This window comes from Gouania willdenowi, chromosome 2, assembly GCF_900634775.1.
Source record: "Gouania willdenowi chromosome 2, fGouWil2.1, whole genome shotgun sequence".
NCBI classification, from domain to species: Eukaryota; Metazoa; Chordata; class Actinopteri; order Blenniiformes; family Gobiesocidae; genus Gouania; species Gouania willdenowi.
The window spans coordinates 5,224,068-5,239,054 of NC_041045.1; the positions used below are offsets into that span (position 1 = coordinate 5,224,068).

General features: G+C 34.7%; 1 protein-coding gene across 8 annotated transcripts in view; it reads right to left on the reverse strand.

Moving 5' to 3' along the window:
* dmd (dystrophin) overlaps positions 1-3,989 on the reverse strand; it is a 237,241-nt gene extending 233,252 nt beyond the window's left edge. For 2 of the 8 annotated variants that reach the window (XM_028468321.1, XM_028468289.1), the window contains exon 1: positions 3,653-3,988. In XM_028468321.1, the coding sequence (XP_028324122.1) occupies positions 3,653-3,731 (79 nt within the window). In that variant the 5' untranslated portion in view covers positions 3,732-3,988. Of the gene's footprint in view, positions 1-3,652 lie in introns of all 8 variants that reach the window. The other 6 variants (XM_028468359.1, XM_028468329.1, XM_028468300.1 and 3 more) reach the window with 5 other exon arrangements.
* Positions 3,990-14,987: the final 10,998 nt, after the last annotated feature.

Here is a 14,987-nt window from a genome sequence, read left to right on the forward strand (position 1 = left end):
TGACAGACATTTTTACTGACACTTTTAAAATGGGGTCCTGATTCCAAGGTTGAGGACCCCTGAGACCACCCATTTTGCTGTAGAAAATGCCCTGTAACTGTGTGATAGTGTCCCAAAACATGTCAGTGATGGTTTAGTCTAGGGATGTAACGATTCACTCAACTCCCGATACGATTCGATTCACAATACTGGGTTCACGATACGATTCTCTCATGATTTATTTTACAAAATGGGACTGTATATAAAGGACTGAAAAATATTCCTGTATTTTTTTTTTTTAGGAAAATACTATACTATTTTTCATTGTCAAAAGAATCCCTTGATAAACTATTCAAAGCAATGCAATTTAACTAAAAATAAATGTTGAATGAAATAAATAAAGGAATAATACAAATGAAGAAGAAGCTTATTGTTTAAATTCTGGTTCAATAGTAAACAATAAAAAACTGCATAATAGTTCTTTTTCTTTTTAAAAGTGCAACTGAAAATGTATTTTGTGCCTTAACAACTGGACTTAAAAAAAAAAAAAAAAGTCATTTTACTGTATTTAGGTCAGATATTTGTTTGAACCAGCAGAGGGCGCTGGTAACTCAGTGGTCGGTTGGCATGCTGATATCTTGCAGTGAAGAAGAGATGCTATGCTAGCAGACAGAGCTAATAGAAAAACGTGACTTTTACAGATATTCACATAATATTACAGATATTCTTTTGGTGCTGAAGGGGTAAGGAATCATTTATGAATATGTTTAAGAGTAGAAGGTGGCCAGAAAGAAACTATTAGCAGATTTCGCTCACCGTCAACTCTGCTGGTTAAAAAAAGTACTGCGATTCAATTTCCACAGCATCAAATGTGAACCTTGATACCTATGAATCGATTTTTAACTGCCTTACGATTAATCGTTACATTCCTAGTTTAGTCTGTGTCACACGTGAACTCAGTCCTTTTTACATCTTTTTTTGTGCGAGAATTGACATTTCCACCTCCGTGCCCATGCGTTTACAGTGAAAACTTAAATGTTAACTTAAATGTTGAGTAAACGTGTTTTTTTTCTTTCTTTTTTTCTGTAATTATCTATGTCTTTGTATTGTATGTGGCAATTTTTATTTCTTTTAAAATGATTGAAAAATGAACAAATAAAAAGAAACATTGACATTTCCATTTCAAGAAGTTAAATCTGTTTTTCAACTATGTTTTCTGCTATCACTGAATTTGAAAGCCCCTAATTAGTTTTTTTTTTTAATTGTCATCGTTTACTATTTTATCTTGTGGAAATCGGTTAAAAGTGAAGGTTATGTGGGAGCTTGAAAGAAAAGGTGACACTGAGTCAGTTGAGGTATTTGGATCAACAGGTGCAGAAGAGGAATGCAGCCAAAGGTCAGACAACACGTCTCCTCTAAGTTAACCTAGTAGAGGGAAAAACACTAATAAATTAAAACATCAGTCATCTTGAATCACCACACATTCAGGTTTGTTTTCTAAGTTTGGCTAAGGACGTGACCAAGGGCGTCTAAGCGGAAACGTCAGAGCATACCAGAATTGTATTCATGTCTGGGTCATTGGAAGCTGTGTGTGTGTGTGTTTGCATACAAGTGGTATGTTAAATATCTGCAGACGCCCACGGCACAGAGACAGACGGCTAAAATAGCAAATGGATAGCGTCCAACCGTTACAGTGGAGAGCAACTTGGGTGGTCAAATATCACACAAAGAAGAAGAAAAGAGAAGGGTGGGGCTAAAATAAACAGAGAGAATAAGAGACACATGAGTTTAGAGCAGACTTAGTATTTAAATGGAGATGCTTAAAGGGAAAGAGGATGACGAATAAGACTAGAAGATGGGAACTCATTTAATAAGATGACTGATGAAACCGTCCTCCAAATGGGAAAACCCAAATGATCTGACACTGTACAGCAGCAGTCCATAGGGCCAGCTGAGCACTATTTCCAGCATGAGATGACCCACCACCAACTGTACTGGGAGGGAGAAGGTGGAAACAAGCTTTTATTTATTCAACACAGCTTTATTTTTGACAGCAGGTCGCTCAAGGTGAAAGTTTTTACACAACGCCACGACACCTGGACAGAACGACCACGCCCACCTGTATGTGTCTACAGCCGTTTTAATAGGAAACAAATCCTCAGTCCCAAGCAGAGTGTCGAGCACAGGGTACGACTATAAAATACGTTCAGTGACAAGAAACGATAGCACAAAAAGCATATAGCTCACTGTGTGGGAAACCAAAGTGTGTCTGAAAAGAAAACCTGAAAAAGAGAACTGGATGTAATAACCCAAACAAAATTAAAAGGAGATGTTTATTAATAGTAGCTTTCCCCTGGCCACAAACAGCAATCAGATTACAATTAAAGTATTTCATTTCAGACAAAGTATCTGCTTCTGGATTTCTCTGCAGCCATCATCTCTCACCCACATACATCTGCCCCTCAAAGCCAACAGATGCTATTCACAATTCCAAAGGCCAAGTATAGAGAACTCTTTAAATACATCCAAAACGTTCCAGCTTCAGGCCCAAAAAGTCATTTTATTGTGATGAATAACAAGGAGCTGTATAGCAAGACAAAGTCTAAACCATTGTTCTGCCATCACCGGCTTCATTCGATCCAATTTAATTTAGTCCTCTTTAATCTATGACTATAACACTATCAGACCATGCACACTCCTCAATGGCCATGGTTACACGTTTTTTTTTATGTCGGAATTACTTATTCAGAATTAAAAAAATCAGAATAAAAGTATTCTGCTTTGTGTTTACATGGAAAAAGTAATTTTGAATAACGTTTAGATGAAATAAAACATGTTTATTCGACTTTATTCAATTCTGCTTTAGGTCTGGGGTTTGGGAAGGCTTCTGATTGGACAGGGAGCGAAGGTTGATGTGTTCACGTCTAGTGGGAAAAACACACAACAAACCTTTACATTTTGGCTACAACACAGAAGACCACATACTTTTAGTTTTATTTGGGATGTATTTCTTTAAAGCGGAATTTAACATTTACAAGATTGATTAATTATTCCAATCGGAATTAAAATTAAAATAAACCAGCCACTTAATTTGGATTACATTTAATTTGGAATGGCATTTTCATTCAGAATTAGGTGTTTACAAGGTCAGTTTAAAGTTGATTTAATTTTTATTCTGAATTAAATCACTCATGCAAACGTGGCCAATATGAGTCAGAAATCTCCCTGATTTCCAAACATGGGTTCTGAAGGCTTAAACTGAAACTGCCCTTGATTATCAATTGGAGATTAAATATCATTGAATACTTTCTTGTAGATATACTGTATTATATCATAGCCAGGTAGATATTTTCAATCTTCCATTAGCAAACAAAAACAAAACAACAACAACTAGAAGATCAAACTAATTTTAGTCCATGAACCACAAGCACATAATGCACATATTCTGGTTTGGATTACAAACACAACAAATATCCTATATTAACCCACTCCATTCACTCTAAAAATAACATTTTCTGATGTTCTAAGGAGTAAAATATTCATATTTGAGCAAAACGTTTTAAATTAATTGTGGGACGGATAAAACACCCCTGATGGGCATAATTTGACCCGCGGGCCTCGAGTTTGACACTCGTTAAAAAGTCGACACACACGCACATGCACGCACACTTACCAGATCGGCACTTAATGATTTCTCCAAACTCGTCCTCCACGGGCTCGTCGCAGTAGTCCTCGGGGCGCACGGCCTCCATCGGGCTGAGGGGTGTTTGAAGACGGTTGTTGTGAGCACGAACAGCGGCTAAACTCTCCGCAGAGACGGTCCACCGGAGAGCTGCAGGGACCGGCCTGTCACTCGCACACAGACAGAGGGAAACAGGTGCTCTGGTGGGTGGGGGGTCACAGCATTCCCAACTCTAAATAGGAATGGCGGAGGAGACACTAGCGCACCGCGGGACCCTAGGCCCGCGTGGAGGACGCCGTGCGTAAAAACCGGACACCCTTACGCACCGGAACAAGCATTTCCAGGACACTATCTGACTGTGCGTCATGTCCATTTAAGTCATTATGGTTCATAGGTAATGCTTTGCTGACCCTAATGTGTGGCTACTATGCACCAATCACACCAAATATTCCCACTTTGGATAGATAGACGCACTGCTCGGAATTATCTCCATTACGCACGGCGAACGCCTATAAATAAACACAGAGGCCACGGCGGGCCACAGTCTCCTAGATACACTCAAGTACAGACAGGCTACGCGCGTGCGCGCGCGTGTTAGTGCAGGTCCACTTGCTTTTAATTTATAAATATAATCTCGTACTCTGCAAATTAATTATTTAAAGTTCAGATTAAAACTAAATTAGTTTGGCTCTAATATTATCCATCAATAATATGTTTGAGGTGGTTTTGATAAAATTTGCAGAGGAGAGGTGGAAATGTGTGCATTGCCATGAATCTGATTACGATACGATACATCGATACTAAACAACACAAGATACATCGGGATATATCGAGATATCATAAATGATTGCAAATTAAAAGGTACAAAGGGTATGAAAATATATATATATATATTAATTTGAGAGAACAAGTAAATGTTAAACTTTAATTCAAGTACCAATATATTTTTTTAGAAAGTGTCTATTTGTTTGGTTGCCGTGCGGCCAACCCCCAGTGCTATTGGTACGTTTACCAAAGAATACGTACGTAGCGTCTAGGGTTAGGGTTCAAGGTTAGGTTATAACCTTATATATAACTGTTTGGAGCTAAAGTTTGGGCAAAACGGACATCAAACACAATTCTAAAAATATGCCAGCGGCAGACGACATGGAGGAGATCAAGGGATCATTAAACTTCATGTCTAGTGAGCTGGCAAAGGTGACGTCGCAACAGGAGCAGCTGCTCAAACTTGTGAATTAAGTAACAACACTGAAAATCATGATGAGAGAAAAGGACACACGGATCTCTACGCTGGAGAAGAGAATTGATGAACTGGAACAGTATACACGGAGGGACGATTTGGTGATTACTGGGATCAAGACTCGACACCGTACCTACGTCAGGGTGGCAGCTAAAGCAGAGACGACGGAGGACGCTCCGAGGGAAGAGCTGCAGTCACTGGAGCAACAGGTGGTGGATTTCCTTAATGGGAACAACATAAACATTTGCAAAGAGGCAATATCTGCTTGCCACACATTTCCCCGGAAGTCCAAGAACTCTGTACCTGCTATAGTAATTCAATTCATTAGCAGGAAGCATAGGAACGATGTACTAATGCAAGCTAAAAAACTGAAAGGAACGAACGTGTATATAAACGAACACCTCACGAAGAAGAATAGAGGCATCGCAAGGGAGGCGAGGATGCTAAGGAAACATAATAAAATGACTGGTACTGTATATGGACATGGAATGGAAATGTGTGGATCAGGGAAGATCATCAAGACTATGAAGGAACTTGAGAAGTATAAGACTGGACATTCATAGAGGGAGTGATGGAGTGATAATGGAGAAATCACGTTGGATACACTTGGACATACACTGAACTATGGACACACACGTAGACACTAACAATGATAAAATTTATGATATAGAAAATTATATTGAACATGACTTGCTAAACCCTGAGGAAAATGTATGCAATTATTATACTGTACAACAATTTAATGTTTAAATCAGCAAGGTGCTTGATGAAGCATTATCTATCATACACTTTAATAGTCGAAGTTTAAAGTGTAACTTGGTAAAAATAAAAGAACTACTTTGTCAGTTAGATAAAACCTTTAAAGTGATTGCTATAACTGAAAGCTGGTTGAAGGACTCTGATATCAATGACGTCCAGATTGAAGGATACAACATGTTTTATCTCAACAGAGTAAGTAAAAAGGGAGGGGGTGTAGCCCTCTACATTGATTCTCACCTAAAATGTAAAATTATTGAACAAAAAACAATTGCTGTGGAAAATTTGATGGAAATGCTTAGTGTAGAAATAACAAATGATAGTGGTAAAAATATGTTGATCAGTTGTGTGTATAGAGCACCAGGGCAAAATCCTTGAAATGTTTGAAAAAATTAATATGAAATCATTAATTTTGTGTGGTGACTTCAATATAGATCTGGGAAACCCTTCAGCATCAAGTGAATTTAAGAATTACATGCAAAGTACAGACCTATACCCAATGATAACTAAACCAACAAGGGTGACCACTCATAGTGCAACTATCATTGACAATATATTTACAAATGTACGTGGTAAATTAATCAGTGGTATCTTTATGACAGACGTGAGTGATCATCTCCCTATATTTATAATTTATCAGAAAACATGTTATGACATTGTACAAGATGAAATTACAACATTCTTTCGAGATAAATCTAGTAAGGCTTTAGAGGCCTTCAGAGAAGATCTGAAGAAACAGAACTGGGATAGGGTGTACACAGATAATGTTAATACCGCCTATGAGGCTTTCATGACAACATTAATCAATCTATATGATAAAAATTGTAAAATAACCAAAACGAGCACTCATACCAAGAAAAATGCTGTTAACAATCCATGGATGACAAATGGACTGAAAAATGCCTGCAAGTGTATAGACTGTTTCTAAGATCAAGAACTAAAGATGATGAAGTTAGGTTTAAAACATATAAAAACAAATGAGTTGGAATCATAAGAAGGCAAAAAAAGGATTACTATACTAAATTGTTAGACAAAAATAAAAATAGTACAAAAGACACATGAAGTGTAAATACTGTCATGGAAAAAGGCAAGGTAAAAACAAAATTTCCTAATTATCTAACAAAGAATAATGTTGACATTTACAATAAAACTGAAATTGTAAATGAATTCAATAATTATTTTGTAAATATTGGCCCTACTTTGTCACAACAAATTCCAGATGGAAACATCAACAATGGACCAGATAATGTTAGCAGTATTTTTCTTGAAAGTGTACAAGCCAGTGACATATTGACAATAGTCCAGAAGTGTGCCAACAAAAAATCAAATAACATGCAAATATACTGATATGAATATGGTATTGATAAACCAAATTATAGATGTAATTATTGAGCCTTTTACCTATATCTGTAATTTGTCATTTACTTCAGGGATATTTCCAGACCACATGAAAATAGCCAAAGTTATTCCACTCTTTAAAAAAGGAAATAAAATCTGAATTTTTTAATTATAGACCAATTGCATTACTTCCACAGTTCTCTATTCTCAATTCTGGAGAAGTTATTTGCGATTAGACTGAATACATTTCTAAATTAATTTAAGATTTTAAGCAAACAGCCAATATGGGTTTCGTCCTAATCACTCAACTGCTACAGCTATTATGGAACTAAATGAAGAAATCGCCAATGCTATAGACAAAAGGCACTATTTAGTAAGCATCGTTGTAGATCTTCAAAAAGAATTTGATATGCTGGACCACAAGATATTGTTGCATAAATTACATAAATATAATATAAGAGGTGTGGCACACCAATGGGTTACCAGCTACTTAAAAAATAGAAGTCAGTTTGTCGAAATTAACAACATAAAGTCTAAAAATTGTAACATAACTTGCGGGGTACCACAAGGATCGGTCCTAGGACCTATACTTTTTCTTCTATATGTAAATGACATTGTGTCTGTGTCTCAGTTACTTAGGTGTATTCTATTTGCGGTTGACACCACTTTATTATATTCAGGAAAACATTTAAAAGATGGATCCAGAAAATAATGAGGTGGTTCAATGCCAATAAATTGTCCCTTAATATTAGCAAAACTAAATTTATGATTTTTTGTAGTAAAAGGAAATATGCCGAAGCGTCGTTATTTATTAACAGATTAGAAATTGAAAGGACACATGAGATTAAATTTCTAGGTATTATGATAATGTCAAAGTAAAGGTCTCCCAAATAATAGCTGTACTGCATAAAGTCAAAGATTCTCTAAATAATAATGCATTGTTTCTGTTGTATAACTCATTGATTGTTCCACATCTGACCTATTGCATTGAAGTGTGGGGAAGTGCCTGCAAAACATACATCGCCAGTGGAAGTGGATACAGAGACCACACTAATCCCTTATTCATACAACTAAAAACACTGAAATTTAATGAACTAGTAGAGTATTATCTTCTAAAAACCATGTATAAAGCTCATCTGGAAAGTTTACCAAACAATTTGCAAAACAGATTCACCAAGAGAAAAAGTAGATATGAACTAAAAGGTACTGAGGTTTTTACAAAACCGAGGTTTCAATCGGCTGTAAAGGAAAGATGTATCTCAATCAAAGGAATCGCCCTGTGGAACAGTCTTGATTGTAAAATTAAAACTTCTAAGTCCATTTATGTGTTCAAAAGTATGTTAAATTATCAATGTTACAGAAATATAACACTGCAGAGTAGCAGATCAACTTTATTTTGTATTTTGTGTTTTGATGTCTTGTAATTGTGTTGATGGGGGGCAGACATTATTAGTTTTTACTTCTTTCTGCTTCTTTTCATTCGTGTAAATGCTGTTGTTGCATTTTTTTAAATGAATGAAATAAATAATAAAATGAAAAATGAAATATCGCAACAATTTTTAGGGTTAGGTTTACGGTTAGAGTTTAGTCTTAGTCACGTGACCTAAACTGGCCAATGAGGGGCGCTGCGTATGGATAGAACGTCGGTAAAATGACATGGCAACCATACGGATAGCCAGTGCCATTTTTTTTTTTTTTTTTATATATCAAACAGTCAAATTGTTTAACTTTTGCTTCTAAAACAGATTCTCATTTTGTTAAGTTGCAAAATTCTTAAAAAAAAAAAAAAAAAAAAGTAACCACATGCATCTATAAAAGTGCCCTGTACGTTTTATGAAAATAAAGTTTAATCAACTTCCAAGCTAAAATGCATTGAGGAGTGATATAGTTTAACAAGGTCTGATGTTGTATTTCACTGACACGTGCGTTTACGTGCTATGCATATGTTAGCACAATAAAATGGTTTTTCCGTTAAAAACATGATTTAAAAAAAAAAAGCGATTGACATTTTTTTGGGTCAAAACAATAATCGCGGAGAAATATTGCGATATATTGCCGAATCGATTTTTTCTTACATTACTCAGAAATGTCAGTTCCTGTATTGATTATATCTTGAAAGGAGTTGATGATTTGAAATTAGATACTGATGTGATTATGAACTCCATTCAAAAGTTGAAGTGGGAAAATGTTTGGTCTACAGAGCCCACTTACAAAAAAATAAAAAATATTCAGGATTCACAAAAATTGCAAAAAAAAATTTGGATCACACAATTGGATCAACAATAGTGAAAAAGACGGCACCAGTCTCAAATATGGGTGATAAACATTAAATCCCACAGTCAAGTGTGATGAATGTGTGCAGTGAATACTTTCAGTGACGATGCCTCACCTCTGTCAGTGTATTATTGACTTTGTGGGGACTCATCCTTCAGCTGGATGGTTGATGACTTCCTCTGAAAAATGGAATGAGGTTCAGTCTGTGAAATGAGAGCAGTGACGTCACTCTGCAGGAGTCCTTCCATTCCATTCACATGGAAATCACTTTTTTAAAAATACATTTCCACACATTACAACCAAATAAAACAACAAAGTAATGAAAACACACAACATTTACAATGAAGAACTAAACAGAAGTAAAATAATAATAATAAAATAAATCAGAGGTCACTCAAAAGACAAATATATTTACGTTTTCCACCCTCTTGTGGCCATACATTAAATTACATCAACAAAAACCTGTAAAACTTCCAAATTTTAATCATTTTTTTAATTTAAAAAACAATAATACAAAACACATTAAACTGCACGTAGTAAAATGGGCAACCTTTTCAACAATATTATATTTTTCTACTTAACATAGAAGATAGTGCATATATTCAACCCATTAGCCTAAAATATATTGGTCAAATTCTGGTATATTATTTAATCTAAATAGCAGTACTGATTTTTTTTTTCTTCAAAATAGTTTTCATGTTTAATTAAGTTTCGTTAATAACATAACAATAAAAAAAAAAAAAAATTGAACATGTTCTTGAATTATTTCTGCTGAATTTTAATTCAAGAAATGTATTTATTTTAAATCTATTTGATTTTAATCAATTAATAAAATACAATAATTATATACATATAACAAAATTGTATAAACGTGAATTTTTTTTTTAATAAATAAAAATATCCCACTGTTTTCTAAAGATTTTCCACATATATCTTATTATGTATAATATTATGTATACGTATATGTATGTGTATGAATTGCTGCTGTATATACTAAATAATCCGAATTGTGGAAGGAATAAAGTTTTTTTGGGGGGGGGAAGAAGAAAAAAAATTAGCTTAAAATGTAGCATTGGTCTTCCGAGTTACTGATGATATAAACACACGTTTGCTGTAAAAGTCCAGTAAATATGTTAAATTGGATAGGCTTCCTTCATATTTTTCCTCTTACAAACGTTTTAACACTTTTAAAAATATATAAAACGAGTGAAATGATTAAAGTAGCTGTACCTCTGTTTTGTGATGGTTCCTGCCAATGAGGCACCACGTGACGTAACGTAACGCAGGTGTTCATTTTTCATAATTAGAAGATTAGAAATTAGTTTTTTAATTAATAAAAAAAATCTAATTCAACGATTTTTAAGGAAAATTAAAATAGACAACAATTGCGGTTCTAATAAAATATATATTTATTTTTAAAAAAAAATTAAAAAAGCAAACATACGTACATTTGATTATTTAGCTGATTGACCAACAAATGTATGTATTTATTTATTTATTTATTAATTTATTAATTTAGAGAAACTGACTAGCCTAACAACCATTTTTTTTTTTAAATTAAAAAAAGAACTAATTTGTTTTAAGGGGTTCAATTGAGTTTTTATTAGTTTCTACTTTAAAACTTTAAAGAAAAGATGGCACCCAAAAAACAAAAAACAAAAAAAAAACCCTGTTTGATTTAGAATAATATGTAATTTTGTATTCAGTATGTTTTTCTCTAATCTTGTGTTTTTTTGAGAAATTTTGTGTATTTTATGTCCTTTAATGTGTTTTTTATGTATTTATTTTGTGTGTGTGTGTCTTTGGAGTCATTTTGTAGATTTATTTCTAATTTTGTGTGTTTAAATTGTTTTCTGTGTATTTGGGGTCAATTTGTGTATTTAGTCTTTGTACGTAGTCATTATGTGTTTTTGTAGTCATGTCTGTGTATTTTTACTGTCGTGTTTGTAGTCATCTGGTATGTTTTTGTGCTATTTTGTCTATTCCTCTGTCATTTTGTATGCTTTTAGAATCATTTTGTGTTGAATTACAGTACTTTCAGCTTTTGTAGCGTGAGTAAATCATTATATCTTGTGACCAGCAGAGAGCAGAATATCCTCAGTGTAGTATAAATACACTGTAAATAAAAGTAAAAAATTCCTATTGCTGAAAACAGACTAAAATGTATGTTGGAGGAAGCAGAAGAGAAATTAGGTAATAAGGTTCATTTCACTCCTGGAACCAAAACTTACTGCATACATTTAAACCCATGTAAATTGTCGATGTACAAAACAGGGGACGGGACCTGTACAAAAAAAAAAAAAAAAAAGAAAAAAAAAAAAAAAAATTTAAAAAAAAGTGAATGTAATCATGTTGGAAATAAACTGAATAAATAAAAATAAAATAAAATAAATAAATGAATAAAATAATTTAAAAAAATTAATAAATACCTTGCATAGAGCCTTAGTATGATTTGGATGCTCCCACCCTTACAGTGAAATGTTTCCGTCACAACATCAATTAGAAGATTATTAACTTTAAGCTGCCAAATGTACTCCGCCCCTACTCAGAATCAAAGGGAATCCACTTCCTCATGTGGCGAGATGTTAAATTCATGTAAATGTGTGTTTATTTTTGGCTGTTGTTTTGGTCAAGTAAGTGTTTGCGTTGCAGAGTTGCTCCTAATTGGCAGGAGGAATGTTTGCAACGGCTCAAAAACTGGCAACTCACATGAACTTGGATGTTTGGATAACAGTAAATATGGAAAAATGAGTTCCCCACCGAGATAAAAAGGGAATCATCACTGGTAGTTTCTCTTTCAAGTTGAAAAGGTTGACGAAGAATAAATATAGGTTCAGAGTTAAAGTTAAACAAAAGCGTGGTTATTTTTCCACCTGCAGTTTTGATGATCTTTTTTTCCCTTTCCAAAACTTTTGTAAAGTATCGATACCATGAGACCATTATCGTATCGTTTATCGCATCTGTATCGTCCCACCTCTATTTAATATGTTGCACAGCAGGAAATTAACTTGCCTATAGAAGCCCAAAAACCCACTTGAAAAAGCAAAACATATAATAAAATTTAAGTCATAATTATGAGATACTAAGTCTAAGGTCTACAGTGCCTGTCTGATAAAACGTTGTCACATTATTATTATTATGTGCACCCCAGTTTGAGAACCAAATTAAAAATATTTCTAGCAAGTCCATTTTGTCTTTTTTTGAAATAATATTTTAAGGTTTCATTTAATCAGACACATTTTTTTTTTAGGAAATATACATTAAAAATTTCTTTGATCTCCTGACATGTTTCAACAGCCAACCATCAGTCTTCCTCAGAGGCGTCTGCTGGCATCCCTTCTCCAGAGACCATCGGTGTGGACAGGGGGCATGGCAAGACACATCAAAGAGATCAGCAGATGCCTCTGAGGAAGACTGACAGTTGGAAGTCGAAACATGTCAGGAGATCAAAGTACATTCAAATCAAAGATGTAGTGGACAAGTAGACAAATAAACATGGAAAAGAAGTGACTTTTTGATCGTGGTTGTTCTTGCACCTTAAACTCAGTATTCCACATTGTGCGTGTGTTTATTCATGGGATGAAACTAAATGACAACACTTTGAGAAGCTTAGGCAGAGTAATTCTGGCAAGTGTTATTTCTGCACGAAAACCTTTGGCGCAACAACAAAATAAGAAGTCGAGTGTGACATTCAGCTCAGTGCTTTATTGTGGCAACGTACAAAGATAAATGCTGATTACTGACATCTCTACAATGGCATGGAAAACATGCCCACACACACACACACACACAGTATTCTCCTGTCACTCACTCACACACACTTCCTTAATCCCTATTCACATCATTAGACAGGATTTCTCCACTCTATGGAGAAAAGCTGTGTAAAACTGAGCTCTAAACCTCTAGGTTTCAACAGGAAATCCATAAGAAAACAGATTCTGAAAGCAACCAATCAGACCTGGGCTGAAACATACAGAAAGAAAGGGTCTGAAACCTAAGTAGCTCCTAGAACAGGAATATGTTTATTTCTTTAGGGGCGCAAAGCCAAACAGCAGCAACAACATAAATAATCTATTTGTACCAAGTTGTATATCATTGAGAATCAAAGCATGTGGGTCACTTTGTGGACACATTTGCATTGTCACTTAGCTTCAGAGCCTCATTGAAACGACTGACGTCAGACAGAAATGAACTTCAAATTCAAATTAAATCAAAACAGACATTTGGGCATTATCGGAAGTAAAGGTTTAAACTTATTCCAACAACTGCAAAGGAAAGTTATTCTGTCATAAAAAAAATAAATAAAAACAGAAAAACATTTTTAGATACAGACGCGTGAAGCATAGGCGGAGTTTGATATTCTTGCCAGGGGTGGGGCGGGTTGGGGAAGCAAAAGAGAAAAATATAGACCGTCTCGAGATTCGCGCCAACCACAATGTGTGTAACATATACAATAATGCAAAAATGCTTTCTGCTTCATTTTGCAGGACCATACATGAGCTGCTGGGCGCAGTGTCGCTTCACTAGTTACATTGTGAAGAAAAATTGCGCAACAGCAGAAAAAGAACCAACCTAAAGTCTCAAAAGTTTGGGACCATTTCACTGAACTGAAAATATATACTACAACACCTGAGGTAGAACTAACATCTATTACATGACACTAACAGTAATATTTTAACGATTTTCTGAAAAAATATATTTTTTGAATGAACTTCGGAAAACTGTAATGAAAAATCTTGACCACGAGAGGGGGCAATGCTCCGCCTGCTCCTGCAATCTCGGCGTATGGCGTAAAGGGAATTAATGTCAAACTGAAATATTCTTCCTGTAGGTTTGAGTCCAGGTCTGTTACAGCGTTGATGCCTAAATCTCATCTACACCACCAAGCACAGATACATTTCTATAGGTTGCAGAAACACCCTCATGAAGCATTGATCATATATTATTATTAGACACGGGGGAGCAGGCAGTGAGAGTCATACTGGTGTCGATGGTCTCGTTTTTGAAAAAAACAGGAAAAGCTAATGACCTGCACAACTAACCAGTTTTTGTTACTTTTGACCAGATTCATCGCAGGATTTGTGAAATTTTTTTTCTTGTAAAATATGGCAATGTTAAATATTAAATCTAAATGTTAAATATAAATGTTTAAATATAAATCTAAATGTTAAATATAAATGTTTAAATATGAATCTAAATGTAAAATGTTACATATAAATGTTAACTCTAAATCTACATGTTAAAAATTAAATCTAAATGTTAAATCTAAATCCAGCCATCCATTTTCTGACCCACAGGTTCCTGTTTTTCAGCATCATCGGGGCCTACTGGTGCTTATCTCCACCTCTCAAAGGGCGCCAGTCCATTGCAAGGCTCAATCTAAATGTTAAACTTAACATTAAAATGTTACATTCAGATTCAAATGTAATATTTAACATTTACATATTTTTATGAGAAAAAGTAAATATCACAAATATTGATGTAAATCTGCTAAAAAATAAATTCACGTGTTTTTTTTAAACGTGGTTTGTTGCTAAATGTTGCAGTTTTTTTTTTTTTTTTTTAGAGGTTAGCAGTGAAACGGGGGAATCGACTGCTAGAATAAAGAGAGCATGAATACTTGATGGAGCCACAGACAACTTGGAGCTAAAGGCTTGTTGTCATGGTGTTTCCTTCCATTTGCTCTCAGTACAAAACAGTAGTTGGTTTGTGATTTTC